General features: G+C 31.6%; 1 protein-coding gene across 2 annotated transcripts in view; it reads right to left on the bottom strand.

Annotated features, from left to right (window-relative positions):
- Window positions 1–18,979: 18,979 nt before the first annotated feature.
- The window catches only part of LOC143047818 (protein henna-like), a 49,124-nt gene continuing 47,695 nt past the window's right edge, over window positions 18,980–20,408 (bottom strand). For both annotated transcript variants that reach the window (XM_076221100.1, XM_076221101.1), the window contains one exon: window positions 18,980–20,066. In XM_076221100.1, the coding sequence (XP_076077215.1) occupies window positions 20,011–20,066 (56 nt within the window). In that variant the 3' untranslated portion in view covers window positions 18,980–20,010. The remainder of the gene's footprint in view (window positions 20,067–20,408) is intronic.

Below are 20,408 nucleotides of genomic sequence, written 5' to 3'. Positions count from 1 at the left end.
GCCTGAAGAGAGAACTAAAAGAGGACGCAACTAATAAATCCGAAAGAGTTGTAAAACAACTTAAATTAAAAACCAATTGTTCAGAGAACCATTGATGGTCTTTCCACCACTTACAACATATTTTGATGTGAAAATATTAAAAATTCAGTTGATATGTCAGTTCCTATGACTTTATGATGTCTAAATATGAATTTGGAGCAAAGGTCAAAATCTAGAACGTCCAATTAACCTATGACCTTGACCTCAATTTCAAGGTCATAGACTAAGGATCTCAAACCTAAAGACACTAGTTCCTTAATATGTATGGTTCATGAGTAATATCACTTTACGCATAATTCTAAACATAAGAGGGGCGAAAACTCCCATTTATTGTCTACGCACCCTTTCAACCAAAATTTATAAGTTACGACATGTCGCAACTAACAATTTAGTAAAAATAATTTGTCGATAAGTTATACGGCTTTTGAAAATAAGTGAAAATCAGCCAAAATCAAATTTTATAATATGACCTTGACCTTTGACCTTGACCTTATTTTCATTTTTTTGGACCAAGGACCTCAAATCAAAAGACCCTAGGTCTCTATTACTTATGGTTTACCAGTTAGAAATGCAAATTCTTATATCAAACATAAAAGGGGGGATAACTGTCATATGGAATCTATATACGGCTTCGGTCAAAATAAAACAGAACATCCTAAGGATATAACGAGCAATTTGGAAAAATAAATTTGTCGGTTTCTTATACGGTTGCGAAGCCTTAGAGATAACAAGAAAAACAGTGTTCGGGGAGATAACTCTTATTTGGGAAAGTATTCGGTTAAAACGAGTTGGTTTCAAAAGCGTATAAACTGTTCGATATCATATTCCAAAAATGTAAGCGACATCTTGCGAAACAAAAAAACAGCGAAGGAAACAAATTAGGCGGAAGAAGAAAAAAAAATAATAATAATAATTAAAAACCAATTGTTCAGAGAACCATTGATGGTCTTTCCACCAGTTAAGACCTTTTTTTATATGAAAATATTAAAATTTGGTTTTAAATGTCAATTTTAGCGTCAAATGACAGCTTATTGAAAGCTTATTCCAAAAATATATTGTTTCTATACAAAAAGATATAAATAAGGGAGATCATTTTTTACTTCCGGTTTAAAATATGTTACTTCCGGTAATTTTTTATTGTTTACTTGACACTGATTCCAAAAATATGTGGTTCTATATACTTTTTCATTAATTAAGTACAAAATATAGCTACTTCCGGTTTACAAAAGGTCACTTCCGGTTGTCTTTTTCTAGATCACATTGCTTGCAACCTAATTTCAAAAGTCCCATGTTTTGATCATGTATACATATGAGGTAAAAGCAAAGGTCAAAATCTAGAACGTTACATTTACCTATGACCTTGAGCTCAATTTCGAGGTCATCAACAAAGGACCTCAAATCAAAAGACTCTAGGCCTCTACTATATATTGTTAATGAGTTGTATTACCTTACAACTAATATTAAATATAAAAGGGGGCAAAACTGGCATCAAATGTCTACGTACTCTTTCGACTAAAATTTACGTGTTACGACATGTCGCAACTAACAATTTAGTAAAAATAATTTGTCAATAAGTTATACGGCTTTTGAAAATAAGTGAAAATAAGCCAAAATCGAAATTTATAATATGACCTTGACCTTTGACCTTGACATTATTTTCATTTTTTTGGACCAAGGATCTCAAATCAAAAGACCCTATGTCTCTATCACTTATGGTTTACCAGTTAGAAATGCATATTCTTATATCAAACATAAAAGGGGGGATAACTCTCATATGGAATCTTTAAACGGCTTCGGTCAAAATAAAACAGAACATCATGAGGATATAACGAGCAATTTGGAAAAATAAATTTGTCGGTTTCTTATACGGTTGCGAAGCCTTAGAGATAACAAGAAAAACAGTGTTCGGGGAGATAACTCTTATTTTGGAAAGTATTCGGTTAAGCAGAGTTGATTTCAAAAGCGTATAAACTGTTCGATATCATATTCCAAAAATCTAAGCGACATCTTGCGAAACAAAAAAACAGCGAAGGAAAAAAATTAGGCGGAAGAAAAAAAAAAAAAAAATAATAATCAGAAGAAAACCAATAGGTCTTTCCACGGAAAAGTGGAAAGACCTAATAATAATAATCAGAAGAAATCCAATAGGTCTTTCCACGGAAAAGTGGAAAGACCTAATTAGAACATTCGTACAAGTTTAAGTTTAATGGTAATCAGGTCCAACATGAATTCAACTCGGAAAAATCATGATTCTGTAAACAGCATGCCAGCCACCGATTATCATGTTAGTTTGTATCTAATTTATTTGATGCAAAATGAGTGTTCGTCGTCTAAAATAGAAGAAGTAATATATTCTATTGCTTGGGTACATAGTATAGCTAGATACAACAATCCATGTGCATCTGAAAAATGTAGCCGAAGGTGCAAAGAGGCAGCTTTCTCGTCCTTGTTCTAAAAAGGAACCCATTACACCAGAAATACTTACTCAGTTAGTTAATAGATTTGGTTCTTCTGATAATCTGTTGGATAAACGAATAGTGACTATGTGTTTGATAGGTTATGCCGGTTTTCTGAGATTTTATGAAATAATTAATATTAGGGCATGTGATATCCAATTTCAATCTACACATATGTCTATTTTTATAGAAAAGAGCAAGACAGACAAATACAGGCAGGGAAGTTGTGTTATAATTGCGAAAAGTAATAATATTACATGTCCAGTTACTTGTTTAGAGAGCTATATTAAAGATGCTGACATAAATCTTGAAGATGATAAATTCATTTTTCGGCAAATAACATTCTTTAAGAAAGCGAATACTCATAAGCTTCGTAATGATTCAAGACACATCTCATATACTAGAGCTAGAGAATTATTATTAGAAAAATTACAATCTTTAGGACTTGATAAAACTAAGTTTGGATTACACTCGTTAAGATCTGGTGGTGCTACTTCAGCCGCTAACGCTGGGATTTCGGATAGAATTTTCAAGAAACAATGGAAGGTGGAAATCAAACAGAGCAAAAGATGGTTACGTAAAAGAGGACCTTAAAACACAGTTGTCTCTTTCACAAAATTTAGGAATTTAATAAATAGTCTTTTTCCTTATCTTTTTCCCGTTCTTTGTGTGTCGAAAATGTGCACTTGTCTCTGCAAGTGGCGTCTCCCATGTAAGAGTTTGTGGTTATTTGATAAATATTTTATATTCGTTTGAGTTTACGAATTAGAATTTAATTCTTCTAATGCGTCTTTTGATTGATTGTTGTGTTTTAACAACACTTTGAAGCGGCACTATTGGGCTATTTCGTGGCGGCCAGTTTTTATTGGTGGAGAAAGCTGAAGTGTCGGAGAAAACCACCGACATTCGATAGGAAGAATGACAATTCTAGTCAATTAAGATTGGAGTCGGAGTGCACCTGTGCCCTTTGATGTAGAGTCCCTCCGAATTTACGCTTTGCACATCATCACCGAATTGGCGATAAATGTATTTAGCTTTGTAGTAATGTGACATATCCGGTGCAATTCCGACCGTGCAAGGGCTGTATAGCCAATCAAGGTCGTTAAAAACTTCCATTTGATGTTGCGTTCAACGTCTAGTATTTTATACATATTCATTACCTGGACAAGTTGCCAAGAATTTTTTTTTTTTTTATTATTTGGTCTTTGCTAATGAATAATCTGGAAATAATCTAACCTTGAGATTACAGTAGTGTGCGGTATTCTACATTCTGATTTGCTGATCTGGTTTGATGAAGTTTAGTTGCATGAAGAGACCAGAAATACTAACTTTGAGCACCAGTACGCTTGGTTTTTATTTACGAATTGAACTGATTTCTTCATGAATTAACTTTCTCATGTCGGTTGATTATTCAAAAAGCTCGATAGAGTTTATGTTGTGTCATTGTTTTGAAATCTATTTATATTTATTTGTAACATGATAGTTTATATAACAATTTGTCTTTTGTTGTCATGATTATCGCGTGACTAGAGCTGTGTCCAGTCTATGTGATAAAAAATATCTGTCATATTGTGAACTCTATGATATTTCCATGTCATTTAACTTTTATAGAATTTAATGTTTTAAATTACTGAAGTAATCTTGAATTTTTGTAACGGTACTATATTCTTTTACGGAAGTTGATATAAATCGACTTGATTGACCGTGACACACAAAGAATTGTATTGTTGCGATTTGGAACCTTAAGTAGAATTGCACTTAATATATTCGGACCATTGCTAATATTTGGTTTTTTCTGTTTTTGTCCTTTTGATTATCTACATAGCTTCTATAATGTTTTTACGTATTTTTGAAATAATAGAATCATATATTATGCTCAAATATATACACACACAAAAGAAGATGTGATAAGATTGCTACTGAGACAAGTCTTCACAAGAGACCAAACGACACAGAAATTTTAAACAACTATAGGTCTACGGCCTTCATAAATGAGCAAAGCCTATACGCATAGTCAGCTATAAAAGGCCCCGAAATGACAAATGTAAAACAATTCAACCGAGAAAACTAACGGCAAAATTATTTTTTACTTCATTGTTTTTCAATTATGTTAACAGACATTGTCTCCCGTGCTGTGTGGAGGCTGTAGAAAGTTTCCCGGGCTTGGAGTGTATGATTTTCTATATTTTTAAACTTATGGTGTATATATTATTGAGATAACGTTTCTTATGTCGTCAAATCATTCTCATAATTTTAGACCTGTTTATCAAAGGTACTTCGTCTCGGAATTTATTTCCTATATGCCTTAATATAACACAAGGTACTCAGTATAGTGATACCTTTCCTGAAACCATAGACATTCATCTATCAAGAGGTAAAAAAAAAATCAAATGCATTTCTGCTCGTTTTACCATAAAATTGAATTGAAAAGATCGAGCGTCAAATCTTTGTTGATAAACACCTAGTATGTACAATAATTTCATGACCTATTGGTGGTACGAAAAGGAAAATACGAACCGTCAAACAGACAACTGGCATATAAAACGTGATAAAAACAATCTAAATGTTCATATGAACCCACTTCGAAGGCTATATTATTATTCGATTATCTAAAAATCAATTTTATTGTACGAAAAAAATCATATTTAAAAAATTCACCATGGCCTATTCTTAGGATGGCTATTTGTACAGATCGTGTTTTTGGTAAATACTACTGGAGAAAAAAACTTAAGCGACTTAATAATCTATTATACGTAAGATGTTTATAATGATATAACTCATAAAGGAATGAAAGTTGTCTCTCTTCCCACAGAAAATCTCTAAACATAATATTATAAATATATATGTGAAGGACTCTGAGGGTGTGGTTGGGACGCTGAAGAGCGATTGTCAAGCTGAATGCGATTGTCTGCGACGAAGTATGATGGTGTTATCGTTGAAGCGCGATGGTGTATATGACGCGTGATGGGTAGTTTAAAATAAAAATAATGTGCATTAGACACCTTTCGAGTTCGATGCATTTCCGTCAAAAACTTTGGTTTTAGTGAACATCAATCGTGCGTTAAGGGGATGTCGTCACTTCCGTTCTAATGTCGAGCGAGTTGTTGAAAAACTATCATGCCGAGAAATCATCGCTAAAAATTCCGGTTCACCTGTCAAAAGTTGAAGATTTCATTTCATTCAACAAATTAATTTATCACCTGCATGTACGTGTCGCTTAGAACAAGGCCATATACCAAATGGTCAACATAAGGGACGACATCAAAAGTTCAAAAACTTAACTCACAGACATCACACCCCCCCCCCCCCCCCCCCCCCCCCAACTTTTTAACTTAATTTTGGAAAAATTGATTGACCAATATAGATATATGTAAAATCGATTTTGGATATACAAAACTTGCAGCAATTCCCACCCCACCCCCAAACTATTAAAGTTTTTTTTTTTATCCTACATCAATTTTTTGATGTCGTCCCTTAATCATCCATGTAATTTGATTTATGGGATGTTTGCAAAATTTCAACAGAGGCAATTTCTTGGCATGACGAGACAGCATCTCAGCGATAAAAGAACATATTTGAAAGAACTATGCACTCGGATACCTTTTTTTCTTCAATTCTTTTTTAAACGTCTTAGTTTCTTCAATTTTAATAATAGAAAACAAGACTATATATTGTATCAAACGCAAACTGGATAAAGTGATAAACAAGTTTCTTTTATTAGTAAAAATTACTGCTTCATTGCTTATTTCAGAGTTCGAACCCAACACGCGGTAGCTTGGTTCGACTCCAGTCTTAAATGACTAGGATTGACAGTTTCCATGCCGAAGGTCAGTGGTTGTCTTCGGTCGACCCAGCTTTCTTCAATAAAAAAAAGCTGGGCGCCATGACATAGCAAATAATGATAAAAGTAGCATTAAAGACCAACATTAAATACATCAATCATTGTACATCTTATACGTCTAACACACAAATCTATCATAGTTTTGTTAAACTCGAATCTATTTAGAAATTGAATCTGATACCAGTTGTAGCAATTTTTCTCGCATCGTACAACGATTACTCCGGATAATACTGTAATATGTGTCGCTGGACATGAGAAAGCTTAACCTTTAATAATTTTGAATTACTAGAAGAAAAGATGAATTGTAAAGCAGAACTATTTAAAAAATATGTCAGATATTTTAAGGAGATAAGATGTCATTAAGTATTGAGAAGATATTTATGATTTCCAAGGGTAAGATAACATAGAAGGGGACTATCTATAAAGGTTAATGTGTCCATCATACTGTATCATTTGTGGCAACCTTTTTGTTTAAATATTATAACATATTGTACTTTTTTTTTATCTTTATTCATCATACTTCATACATACAATTATCATATACACACATAGCAATTCCTTATACACACATTTATATGCATTATTATCACAGTTTTAAATATCCATTTATTTTGACAGTAATACCCTTTATCTATTTACTTTGATAGTATTTATTCATCATTATACTTTATATATTTCTTTCAAAATATCCATTTATATTTACAGTTATATACTTTATATACATGTATTTACTTTTAAAATATGTCTTTTTTTTCCTTTTTTTTTTTTTTTTTTTTTTTTTTTTTTTTTTTTTTTTTTTTTTTTTTTTTTTTAATTTTCTTCAATTTGATCCAACGAAATACTATCTCTTATCAAATAAGACTTAATGATTCGTATTCGATTCTGTAAACAGTGATTTTAGTCAAAACGGTTATGCAAGATGAATAAAATAAAACAATATATGCGGATGGAGTTCCAATTCCTTCACATATTCAAAATTTTTAAATCAGTCGCATAAGTTATTAACCAAAGACTTATCTTTTCAAATTGAACAAAAACTAGTATTTCTGTATGCTAAAAAATAAAATTATTTACAACAATATTCATTTCACCAAAGTAAACAGTTCATTGTCAAATGCAAATCTGGCCATTAACTCAACTTTTTCGTCCGTATCGTCTGGACGAAATTCATAGTCTCTCACATCACCAAAGTCTTGTTCTACATTTTTCTTAAATGTATGGTAATCATCATCAATTGAACACACTTCTATTGTATTGTCAAGTTCCCTATCATACCGTATAATTTTACCGGTTCCTTTCAATTTTGCTATTAGTTTATCTGGCAATAATCTACTTTTCTTGATCACAACTTTAGAAATAACGTCATCAATTCCAACTAATATATCGTCATCATCAGATTCATCATCTTTTTGTGTTGGCAATTTTCTTTCATTTCTACTTTGTTTTACATTTTCCAATAAATTTTGATCGACATTGTCTATTGATCCTTTCCTTTTTGTAGTTTTCTTACTTTTCTTAGGTGAATTCTTATGTAAATGTTTATCTGAAAACATTGTGCCGTTTTCCGGTAATTCATGCGCAATATTGTCCATTACGGTTGCAGTTTCGGCGCTCCGTACATTTCCATTTTCGAGTTCCATCAATTGATCACATTGAATAATTTCAGTAGCTTGACTTTCGTTTGTTGTTATATTTTCATTATCTTTGGTAACTTTCTGTATGAAATTCGACATTCTAATGTTATTCCTGCGTTCCATAGATTGAGATTTACGTTTATTGTTTTTATCCTCACTTTGTCCAAACATTATAGAAATCCTCGCTTTATTTTCATCGCCATGTATTGTAAATGTTATTTTACTAAACAAACTACATGCATTGTCTATCGATTTTACTAAATAAGCAGGTAATTTATCCATGTTTACTGTAATACAACTAGTTCAGGTTAATATCTAGGTCGACAGCACATATCTTTAAAAAGTGTCTTTGTGAAACTGGACAAGCGAATTATTCAACAATGAAGCAACACTTACTTTAAACTAGTAAGTTCCTCCGCAAATACATGGGAAAGAATACTGGTAATCCAAGTTTTCACCATATATTTAGAAAAGTTTTCATTGACAAAATTAACGTCCTTGCCACTCCTATAACATATTGTACTAATCAAAGTTATTCAAGTTCCTTTACTAACTTGTAGTCGACACCTTATAATGTACAATATCTTTTTTAACCAGAGAAGGGTGTTTTCTATGTCTTAAGATTGCAAAATTTCTGAGAAGGATTGGAGCAGTCGCTATTCGAATGCAGCATTCGTTAACTTAGTAGACATGTCATTGTAAAGCAATACTTTGAACCACTGACAGGGTCTTAAACGATCTAATGCGAAAATAATTACAAAATTAAAAACAGAGTACTGGCCCTGCCAATCTGACAAGTGTAGGTTTCAGCTCGAGCGTTCCCAGTGAAGACATAAAAAATAGAAGTTCAGAAAATCAGATCACTTTCGTCTTTTTCTATTTAGCTCATGAGTCTCTTCTTTGCTTTTCTTAACTTTATCATGCATGACATAAAACTTTAACTTCAGGTTCTTAAACAATTCTGACGTGTGCAGTATGCTTCAATATGAAATTATGAGTAAACGTCAATGATACAGCCACCTAGTGACAGATACAACAAAAAGACATGTTCTCGGTTTGACGGTAAACCAGATATATGCGAGATTTCCTCACGGGAGAAAGGAAAAAAGACCATTCACAATTTGCCTTGCATTTGTTTTTTCCCTCTTTCAATTAATAAAAACAAATCTTTCGAATGTAAGGTTCATTAGATACAAATATTCCTGGAGGAAGAACCCCCCCCCCCCCCCTTTCTTCGTGTTCTCTGACACGGATTGAATAGGATTGACAGAGTTTCCATGCCGAAGATCAGTGGTTCTTTTCGGGCGACCCAGCTTTCTACGTTTAAAAAAAAGCTGGGCGCCATGACATAGCAAATAATGATAAAAGTGACATTAAAGACCCACATTAAATACATCAATCATTGTACATCTTAGACGTTTCACACACAGATCGATCATAGTTTTGTTAAACACGAATCTTTTGATTTAAAATGGAATCTAATTCCTGGTAGTAGCAATTTTTCCCGTATCGTACAACGATTAATCCGGATAACACTGTAATATGTGCTGCTGGACAGCAAAAAGCTTAAAATTTAATAATTTTGAATTACTCGAAGGATAGATGAAAATTTGTCACGTATTTTATGGGAAATCATTAAGTCATGAAAAGATACGTAACATTTCCAAGGGTAAGACAACATAGAAGGGGACTATCTTTAAAGGTTGTTGTGCCCATCATAATGTATCATATGTGGCAACCTTTTGTTTAAATATTATATCATACTAAACTTTTCAAAGTTATTCAAGTTCAGTTACTAACTTACTTACTTATTTATTTATTTGAAATTGAATCTGATAACCGTAGTAGCAATTTTTCCCGCATAGTACAACGATAACAATCCGGATAATACTGTAATATGTGCTGCTGGACATGTTATATCTAAAATTCAAACGGTCGTGAATGAAAGATACGTATCAAATCACATGCATTTTAAATCCTTGCTTCTCACAAAAAACGTAAATTATTATTTTACAATAATTTTTAAAAAAATAATAACTATCATAATTTGATACTGTTTTATTACACGCCCACTATCACATACAAAAGTAACAGATAAAATGTCAATGAATCCGGAGACAAAACGCTTGAGGTAGGTAGTTTGACATCAGAATAAAAGTATTATATTGATATATGCGATGACGCAAATGCGTATTCTTGTCCAGAGTTTCAGTGCTTATGCTTTCTAGATAGAACTTTTGTGACAAACTATTGATTTATTACACGAAATTTCTATTTTGACGCAACACTGTTGATGGCGTTCTTTGATTGGCGACTTTAACTGGCCTAACTATCCCAAATTGACAATTGGGTTGAACTTGTTGGTCCAACATTCCCCCAACCATCCTGAAATGACAATTGGCGGACAGATGTTGGTCCAACATTGGACCAACCATCCATAAATGACAGTTGGTGGGAAGATGTTGGCCAAATGTTGGCCATTGATTGGCACGCCAACGCCAACAATCTGCCAACACTGCCAACAATTAACAGATGTTGGGCCAACAGGTGGATGCTATCTGGGTTTTTACTATTTCTTGGACAAAAATACCACGTACATTCATACATATATATAACTGACTGTGACAATTTCGAAATACCCAGGATTTTATACCTAGGGAATATATAACTGAACTTTGCCTTTTTATTGTCTTTTTTTATTCAAGAGTCACTGGTGATTCTTTGTAGACTTTACTAGCGTCTGGCGTACAACATTTTAATCCTTTTAGCGTTTCATACCTACATATCTTTTACATAAATTGTTTCTTTTGATAGTATTTTCAGGTATTCATGAAATTCATAAATAAGATATTCTTCAAAACCAAGTTTCTCTATAGAATATTTGGATTGATTTAAGTAAAATCAGGAATTTTTTGAAATTTTATATGTTTTATGAGACTAAAAGTAGTCTCTATGTAAGAGGGTCCAATGAAGCAGTGTGTTACTTTTAAGTAAAATATACGAAACCTTCTTAAAAGTTGCATTCCACAGGGTTTCACTTCAAATGGAAATTGGACTTTAAATTTATCCATCCAACATTTACCATGAGTTCATATATCTTCAATAATGATTTATTAAATCAAATTATAAAGTAAACTGAGTGGTTGAATTTATATTGCTTTTAGTTTGTGCAATTTCCATTAGAAATCTGGTTTGTAGAAACTGGGATTTACAAAGGAGTTATGTAAATATGAGGTATATTCCCAGGTTATCAATAAAATAGCCGAGTTTTGAAATGTATATTCAAATAGTAGCTGTATGTATACACTTTTATATTCACAACTTTCCAGCATAGCTTTCAACTGACTTGTGCAAGAATGTACACACAATTACATAGTTTAAAAAAGGTAGTTTAACATCATCATTATCTTCTTCTATTCACAGTCAATTATTTCAATTCAAAAGTAAACACAAATTCAGCAACAATCTTTTAGTGACCAGCGATCTTAGGTTCACGTATTGCTTTTTTTTTAAAGCAACTTATTGTTTTAGTTTACAAACAATCCGTTAAATGTCGATCTTTTGATGTGTCATGGGGTCGTGGTGTCCTACGACTAGTTTATCTTTGAGTACTTAACTAATAATTATTCCTATGAGGCATGCATAAACAAAATGACTTCTATTCAACAACGAATGATATATTTCTTATTTTTTTATATAATTAAGGTAGCACAATACAACGATTTTTTACTTCCAATCTCCAACCTTTAAAATACTGTTACTTTTTTAAGACTGCATATCAATTAATAAAAGAGGTATACATAGATAGATAAAAGATTAATCTTTTAAATGAATGACAATATTTTTGTTATGCAATCATTATGTAATCATTTATTATGCAATTCATGGCAAAATCTTGATCAGTTCACTTGAATGAATTTAGCTCTATCATCTTTATAACTATACAGGAAATTTTAAATCATAATCAACACAGGAGGAGTTACAAAAGGTTGTCTCAAATTATCGCTATCGCATTCCATTCTCTCATAAATTTCTAATTACTGTAAACATCCTTACCACATAAAAGTAGATAATATTTGATTATGTGTAAAATTTTATCCATACATTCTATCCAAAATCTGAGACACCCTTGTGTAGATAATGGCTCTAGGAACAACATATAATTAAAATCAACCCTCTCGGGATATCGATGAAGAAGCTAATTTCAATTTCATTTTAAAACTGGGGAATTGGAGGTATAAAATCTTTGTATTGTGCTACCTTAACTGAACAAAATTTAAATCAAGTTTAAAAATGTTGATTCAGATATTTCATTAGGTTAATACTATGTATACATTTTCACATGCAGATACATAAATTGTAGCTAATAGAGATTTCCGGGTTAGATACATCTAAGCTTTGTTAAAATAATAATAATTTTATTATGTCTATATATAATGATTATATCAATTATAACCAAAAAACCAACGCCTTAACTAATCAGTATACAGGCGCCGCTAGAATGTTGCTACACAGAAATGGAAAGTCATAATGAGAAAACATCTAGTAGTTTGTCGCGAACTTAAGTTCTCAATCAACCTTCAAGTGTCAGTATCTCGATCTAAGTAAAAATACGAGGCAGACTTTATTTCCAGTTCAATCAGGTAGACGCAGAGCAAAAGGTAATCAATTTGCCAATTATTAAGTGTAGATTTAGCGGATATTGAAATTAAAGGATAAAGCCTCATACGATTACAGGAACAAGTCGGCAAGAGTTGTATTGTTTATAAAAGGCATTTACATATCAAACCGCAGCTTTAAACCTTAAAGTCAATTACAATGCGTTTCTCAGAATTTAGCCTTTTTGTGTTTAGATTTATTTATTAAAATTGTAAAATTAGTCATGGTTACCCTTTGTACTGAATGTATGTTATAGTTGACATAATTAATATGAATTCATATACCATTGAGTTGAACAATGAAATATTATTATAATTATTGAAACAAATGCAAATAATTTAGACAATTAACAATATATTTATTTATCATATATTTAGTACAAAATACAGCTATTTTGTATATCTAATAAAGGTTGTTTTTCCAGTCTGTATCACCTACCCTGTATCGCATACCCCGTATCGCATAGCTAAACCCGTATCGCATACCCCGTATCGCATACCTTTTTTTTTTTTTTTTTTTTTTTTTTACATAAAGTTTTTTGTTTTTTTTTTGCTTAAGAAAAAATTTCCTCAAAATAGGTCATTTTTTTTAATGACGTCATTGTTTGGTATGTAACGTCACGAACGTCAAGTTTTCATATTGTATGTGACGTCACGAACATCAAGTTTGCATATTTTTTGGCACACTAAATGCAACTATAAAAAATACAAAACACTCAAATAAATACAATAATAAACAAAATATTTTTAAAACAGCAGCAGGCAAATGGTAAGGTAACCCAGGTGCTTTGTATAAGCAGTTATTTTTAGGCTTTGAACCAAGACAAAAGCAGAACTGAAGGTAACCCAGTGCTAATCTATCGGGATCAGAAAACAGTTCATATAATATAATACTCTTCTGTTGAAATATATGATAAAGCGTATAATACATGGCAAAATCCGTATCACATGCCGTATCACCCTCGACCAATATCATCCCTCGGGCCTAAAGGCCCTTGGGCTGATATTGATGTCTCTGGATGATACGACATATGATACGGATTTTGCCATGTATTATTCTCTATATAATATTATGAACGAATGTTATAGGAACGACTTATAAGGGACAATAATAAATATAGCCTTTTTGTGTTTAGATTTATACTAACATATCTATCTTAAATTCCTACAATATCAAATCACATTCCCATTCTTCAACACATATGTCTCATTTACAACAATTCACAAAATTTTCATTCATACTTTTCGTTAAAAATCATTAATCTATTTTTACATATTGCAAACTTACGAATTGCATTGTTTCTATTTTAAGGATTATATTTAAGTTTTAATGCAATCCTTTTCCGTGTTGTGTCATAGTGTACCGCAACTAGTGTAATCTTTCGTGTATATAATGAAATGACTCAATTGTTCATTATTGCATATAGCATGTAATAACAAAATGACCATGATGAAATGTATTAAAAACTTGACCTTATTTTAAACTTCATACTTGAATACAATTTAACATGCGTTCAGTTTTCTCAGTAAATTATTGCAATAACTAAATGTGGATAATTATGATATATTAATAATATTAACAAAATAATCACGATTGCCTGTGCCAGCAGTTTATAGATGTATAAAACTGTAAAAGAAACAACAACAAAAATATTATATATTTTTGACAGAAATAGTGATTTACCTATTGCATTCAGTGGTGTCAATCAGATGTGGATTCTCCCAAAATTCTAAAGATCTACTGCTTAATCTTCAAACACAATCACTGCAATTTTGCTGCAGCATTAATAACTTTAATTGTTATACGCTTACTTTTTATGTACAAATGAGAATCGAAGATATTAATGTCTTATTTTGGGTCATAATACGTTTTTTTTAATAACCACACTGAGTCTTTGAAGAATACAATGAAGAAGATATTATTTAAAGCTTGATTTCTTAATCGACAATTTATTCGTTAAAATTTGGTGGATTGATATTTCAACAGACAGTCGGTATTCCAATGGGTACTCATAGTGTTCACCCTATAGTTGACTTATTTTTGTGATTGTATCACCAACTAAACCATATTGCAGTGAGAACTTGCATCTCATATATCCAAGGAATCAAGAAAAAAGGTTCATACCTTGATTGTCCTCCATATTCGACAATTTTACACTACAATCTATGACAAATAAAGGCAACAGTAGTATACCGCTGTCCGAAATTCATTCATATGATGAAATCATAATCTTTCAGTCAGTTTAATTGAAGTCTGGAGCTGGCATGCCAGTTAACTGCTAGTAGTCTGTTGTTATTTATGTATTATTGTCATTTTGTATATTTTCTTTGGTTACATCTTCTGACATCAGACTCGGACTTCTCTTGAACTGAATTTTAATGTGCGTATTGTTATGCGTTTACTTTTCTACATTGGTTAGAGGTATAGGGAGAGGGTTGAGATCTCACAAACATGTTTAACCCCGCCGCATTTTTGCGCCTGTCCCAAGTCAGGAGCCTCTGGCCTTTGTTTGTCTTGTATTATTTTAATTTTAGTTTCTTGTGTACAATTTGGAAATTAGTATGGCGTTCATTATCACTGAACTTGTATATATTTGTTTAGGGGCCAGCTGAAGGACGCCTCCAGGTGCGGGAATTTCTCGCTACATTGAAGACCTGTTGGTGACCTTCTGTTGTTTTTTTTTTTTGTTTTTTTATTTGGTCGAGTTGTTGTCTCTTTGTTTCCATTCTCAATTTCATAAATCGATTGAGAAAAAAAATAAAAAAATCCGGGTAACAAACTTAAACTGAGGCAAACACATCAAATATAAGAGAAAAACTACGACACAACAGAAACACAACACTAAAATGTAACACACACAGAAACGAACTATAATATAACAATTGCCATTTTCCTAACTTGGTACAGGACTGTTATGAAAAAATGTGCATGATCCAGTATACTGACATCATATACATGAGTGTGCTCCTTACACATAAACTGCTTCAACAGAGTTATGAGGAGGACAGATTAAAAATGACACCCTGTAAATTTGATGGACACCACCAAACGTAGGTTGATTTATACGATGAGTCTGTATCTCAACTAACAAATGTTATTTTAACATCGTCTTAAATTGTGTTTTAACATCTGTGTCGTGTGTCTGATGAGTACTGAACGTAAACGTTACCCAAAAATGACTGTTATGCATTTACCGAGTGTGGATTTGCATAATAATATTACGTGTCTCAGTATTTCATACATCTAATATACATGTATTTATTTTTCACGTTCCTGTTATGGATCGATTCGATAACTGTTGTGTCTTATCGTTTTAGTCTAAATGATTATAAAAATGTCTTTCCAATACCATCATTGTTATGGGAAATGTTGATATCATCTAGTATTTGGTCGCGAAGTTTAGTTGTCAACCGACCTTCATTGCCGATTGGTCGACGTAAGTAAAGACACGAGATTGACCGGCTTTATTTCTAGTATCCTTTATTTCCAGTTCATTCATATAAAATTAGAGAAAAAATTAACCAGTTTGTCATTTATTTAGGTGGTACTGAACACCTTGCCTAAAAATAATTTGGCTTGTTTAATTTTCATAATAGTTAAAAAAAAAAAAAATATTAACTTTGACTTCATAACAAAAATATAAAATTTTTCAATAAAACTGAACTAGAAAACTTTATTTGAAAACCTTCATTGTATGTATAGTAATCTGAAAAACACTAGTTCTGATATCGGGAAGTTTCATATTTCCTTTAAAAACAGAAAATGATTAAAACGTTCAGCTGATTTTTACAGAGTTATCTTCCTGTACTACGTGCACCTGAAATGAAGATTTAGTGGATATTGAAATTAAAAGATAAAGCACCGTAAAAATAAAGAAACAATTCAGCAAGATTTATATTGTTTATAAAGTCATTCACAATGCGTTTTTAATAATGTAGCCTTGTTGTGTTTACTTATATTTTTTATGAAAATTAGAAATTAGTCATTGTTACACTTTGTGCTGATTCTATGGTACTGATGTCATAATATGATTTTATAATCTATCAAATTGAACAATTTGAACATTTATGGTTTAGTGAAACATTATCATAACTACAAAATGTATTGGAACAATGCACTAAATTTAGATATCTGAGTAAACAATATCTTCTTTTGATATTATATAGATGTTAGAAGTGCAAATAAAAAAACACTCCTTTCAAGTAACAATTTGAAAAGTAAACCATTATAGATAAAAGTACGGCCTTCATCACGGAGCCTTGGCTCACAGACGCTATAAAGGCCTTGGCTCACACAAGCTCTAAAGGGCCATTAATATTGACAAGTATTAAACCGTTCAAACAGGAAAACCAACGGTGTAGTCTATATTTAAACGAGAAACGAGAACCACTTATGAACCACATCAATATGCGACAACCAAGGCACATCAGGTTCCTGACTTAGAACTGGTGTAAACAAATGCACCGGGTTTAAATGAAAGGAGGATGTAGGAACGATTTTTTAAGGGACAATGATCACTATTAAATATACATCTTATATTCCTACAATATCAAATCACATTCCTTTTCTTCAACATAGATGTCTTATTTACATTTTATTTATAATTCACAAACAATTTCATTCATACTTTTCGTTGCGAATCATTAATCTATTTTTACATATTGCATTGTTTCTATTTTAAGCAAACATTTGTTAAAAGTTCGAATGTTGTGTTTGAGTGTCCTCTACCTAGTTTATTCTTTGGTGTATTTAATAAAATGACTAAAACCAATCATTATTTCAATGTATACAGCGTGTATCAACAAAATGACCTAATTTTAAACTATATAGTACTTAAAATATAATTAAACATGCGATCAGTTTTCTCAGTAAACTGTTTCAAACAACTAAATGTTGATAATTATGATGTATTAATAATAACAAAAATAATCATGATTTTATGTGCCAGCAGTTAGCCGATGTTTAAAAATGTAAAAGAACCACCAACAAAAATATGATATTTTGCTGGAAAAAAATGCTCAGGGTAAATATTTGTCATAAAGGGCCAACCCGTGATAAAATCACGATATTTTCAAGCACCCATGAATTATTTCTTAATTAAACCATATTTTCGGCTAACAAACCTGCCAATTAAATGTAAAATTATAGCAAATCAAACTATTAATCTTACTAATCTATCAAAAATCTAAAGGTTATGAACTGAAACCAATAAATAGACAATTCTGTCAAATTAGCCTGTTTATAGTTTCTTCCTCCAGTAGTTTTGCCAAATGCAAACATAGGTCTTATATAGCTCAAGTCCGTAAACATTGGTATAAAAAGAATCCATTGCAATAAGATCTAGGTGACTACATACCTATACTTAAGGTCAAGTTACAGTAAATGGGCTATGTCTTAGATTTCAGTTTTGACCCTATGATTATTTTATATCATTAAAACAGAAATTTATGTGTCAACAATATATAGTTTTTTAAGAAAAATCTATGGAGTAGAATTAGAGATTTTGGCGATTTTAAGACAAATTTTAGAAGGTTTTTCGCAGATTTTATGTACTTTCTATACAAATATTCACCCATATAAAAAGAAATCAATCTGCAACTTTTCAGATAATAAAAGAGATAAATGTATTATTTTTTTCGATTTTCAGTTGTAGTTCAACGAGCCAAGGTTGTATGCATTTTTTTTTAGCAAAATCTGCGACATAGCCCATTTACTCTTCCTTGACCTTAAGAAGATTTTACTCACACATTTGTTTGTTATTTTCCTAACCGAGCTTATCATTATTATAAGGACTGATGTGCATTAGTGATTTAACCCCAAAAATACTGACAATGTTCCGGATTGAATACTAGCACGTGCATATGAGATGGGTTGAAATAGTGCAAAATCGGATGTACCTCATGAAAAAAATCAGAGGCTCTGTAGTGTATTTTATTCTCATTAGTAGATACTAGCATACTAGTGTACATAGGTCACTCACAGCTAACGAATATCAGTTCTCAATTGTTCACACAGTAATGTTGCTGCCTGAAACTACTTTTTCAGGATTACATACTTAGACGTTGTTTTAGGAATATCCACATAGAGACACAATATGATATCGAATATCTAAACTTAAAAACATGTACAACAGTACAAATGAAGGTGTAAACCACAACTGAGGAAAGCTGATAAAGTCCAAAAGGTGTAAGACCGGATAAGTCAACAGGATAATCGTCTTGTGTATGTGTGGTATATTAGTACGGGAGCATGTGTTTGTGCAAAAAAAGAAAGAAAGAAAAGTGTACGATTCCCCTGCACCCTGTTTTTTTTATGTGTATACTTTATGAACATATACAAGAAACTTTAAACATAAAGCTAATTTTTTATTATGTGAAAATAAAAAATAACATATAAAACAATAAATTGTGATAACATATTTTACTACATACATATGTTATAAAATAAGTAATGTAAAGACAATAGTTGTAACGTTAACAATCAAATACATATGTGAAAATACAATTAGAAAAACTCCTATTTCAAAATGACAGATCTGTAAAGTTAACAAATAACGATATACTATAGCGGTATCCGTGGTACAGGCAAACTGTTCATGATGCAAAACTTGGAACATCGAAAGTTAAATGGATGCATCGTGTTGGATTTTGCATTTATTGGTTTCAGATATTGGACATTTGAAATCGTTACATGCTAAAAAAAAAACAACAACAAACCCAAAAAAGAAATTATATGGACGAAAATGAAAGCTTAGTAACACCTTCACAAAAGAAGGCATGTTTACCTGTATAAAAGCGCACGACATAGTTTCTTTTGTACTGATAGCATAGTAGGAACATAAAAATGAAGTGAACTCCAGTCTTATAATACACAAATATTTTTTTTTTAATATTCATTCATTTTGTGTTCTTATTTATCTTTTTAAACGTTCTGAGATGCTTTTTCGTTTAGCTTTCCACATGTTTTCTTCATCAATTTAAATTAAAAAAAAATGTTTATATAATATAGTTTTTCTCTTCATTAAATATATTAAGAGAGGGATTCTCATATTGCTGAGGGAAAACTAAAATAAAATAAAAACGATTCCTAGAAAAGTGTCCACTAAAGTTTCCACTATCGAAAGTAAATCTTTAAATGCATGAAATTCATGACAAGACTTGTGTGTTAATGATTGAAATGTTAATTGTCTCGAATGGTACCTTAATGGAAATGAAGTTGATATAATCTACATTACAAGAGACTAAAATCATAATAGAATAATGCAGTGTTTTCTGTACTAAGTCATAATAATGTCTAGTGATATGATCATCTCTAGCTGTGAGATTCATCAAATAATTTGTACACTATGGTATTGTTCAAAATGGTTTCAATCGTGCACCATTTACTCTCTAAAACTTCCAATCTTTGTAAGTATATCCTGAAGCATGGTGACTTCACCTGAAATATATATAAAGCAGATATAATAGCCATCGCGATGTCTTTTTATGTTTTCTGTTGTGAGAGATATAAATGTAAAAAAATATGGACATTGATGATTGTTGAGCTTGATTTCAGGGTATGACTTCCTCAGTAAAGATTACAAAAATGTGTTGCATATATACGTATAAATACGTCGCAATGTTAGGAGCTGTAAAACCAAATAGTGGGGGAATTTATTGAACAGAACAAACCTATGGCAGAGGGGTTTTTATATGTAGCTCGACCGAAGCGAATTAATGCGTGGCATATGATGTTGAAATTTGATTCTTTTTAGTGAATAATATTGTTATCTGTTGGTAT

Source organism: Mytilus galloprovincialis, chromosome 10 (genome assembly GCF_965363235.1).
Source record: "Mytilus galloprovincialis chromosome 10, xbMytGall1.hap1.1, whole genome shotgun sequence".
Taxonomy (NCBI): Eukaryota; Metazoa; Mollusca; class Bivalvia; order Mytilida; family Mytilidae; genus Mytilus; species Mytilus galloprovincialis.
The sequence above is the reverse complement of the archived record's forward strand: the minus strand, read 5'-3'. Positions and strand labels throughout refer to the sequence as shown.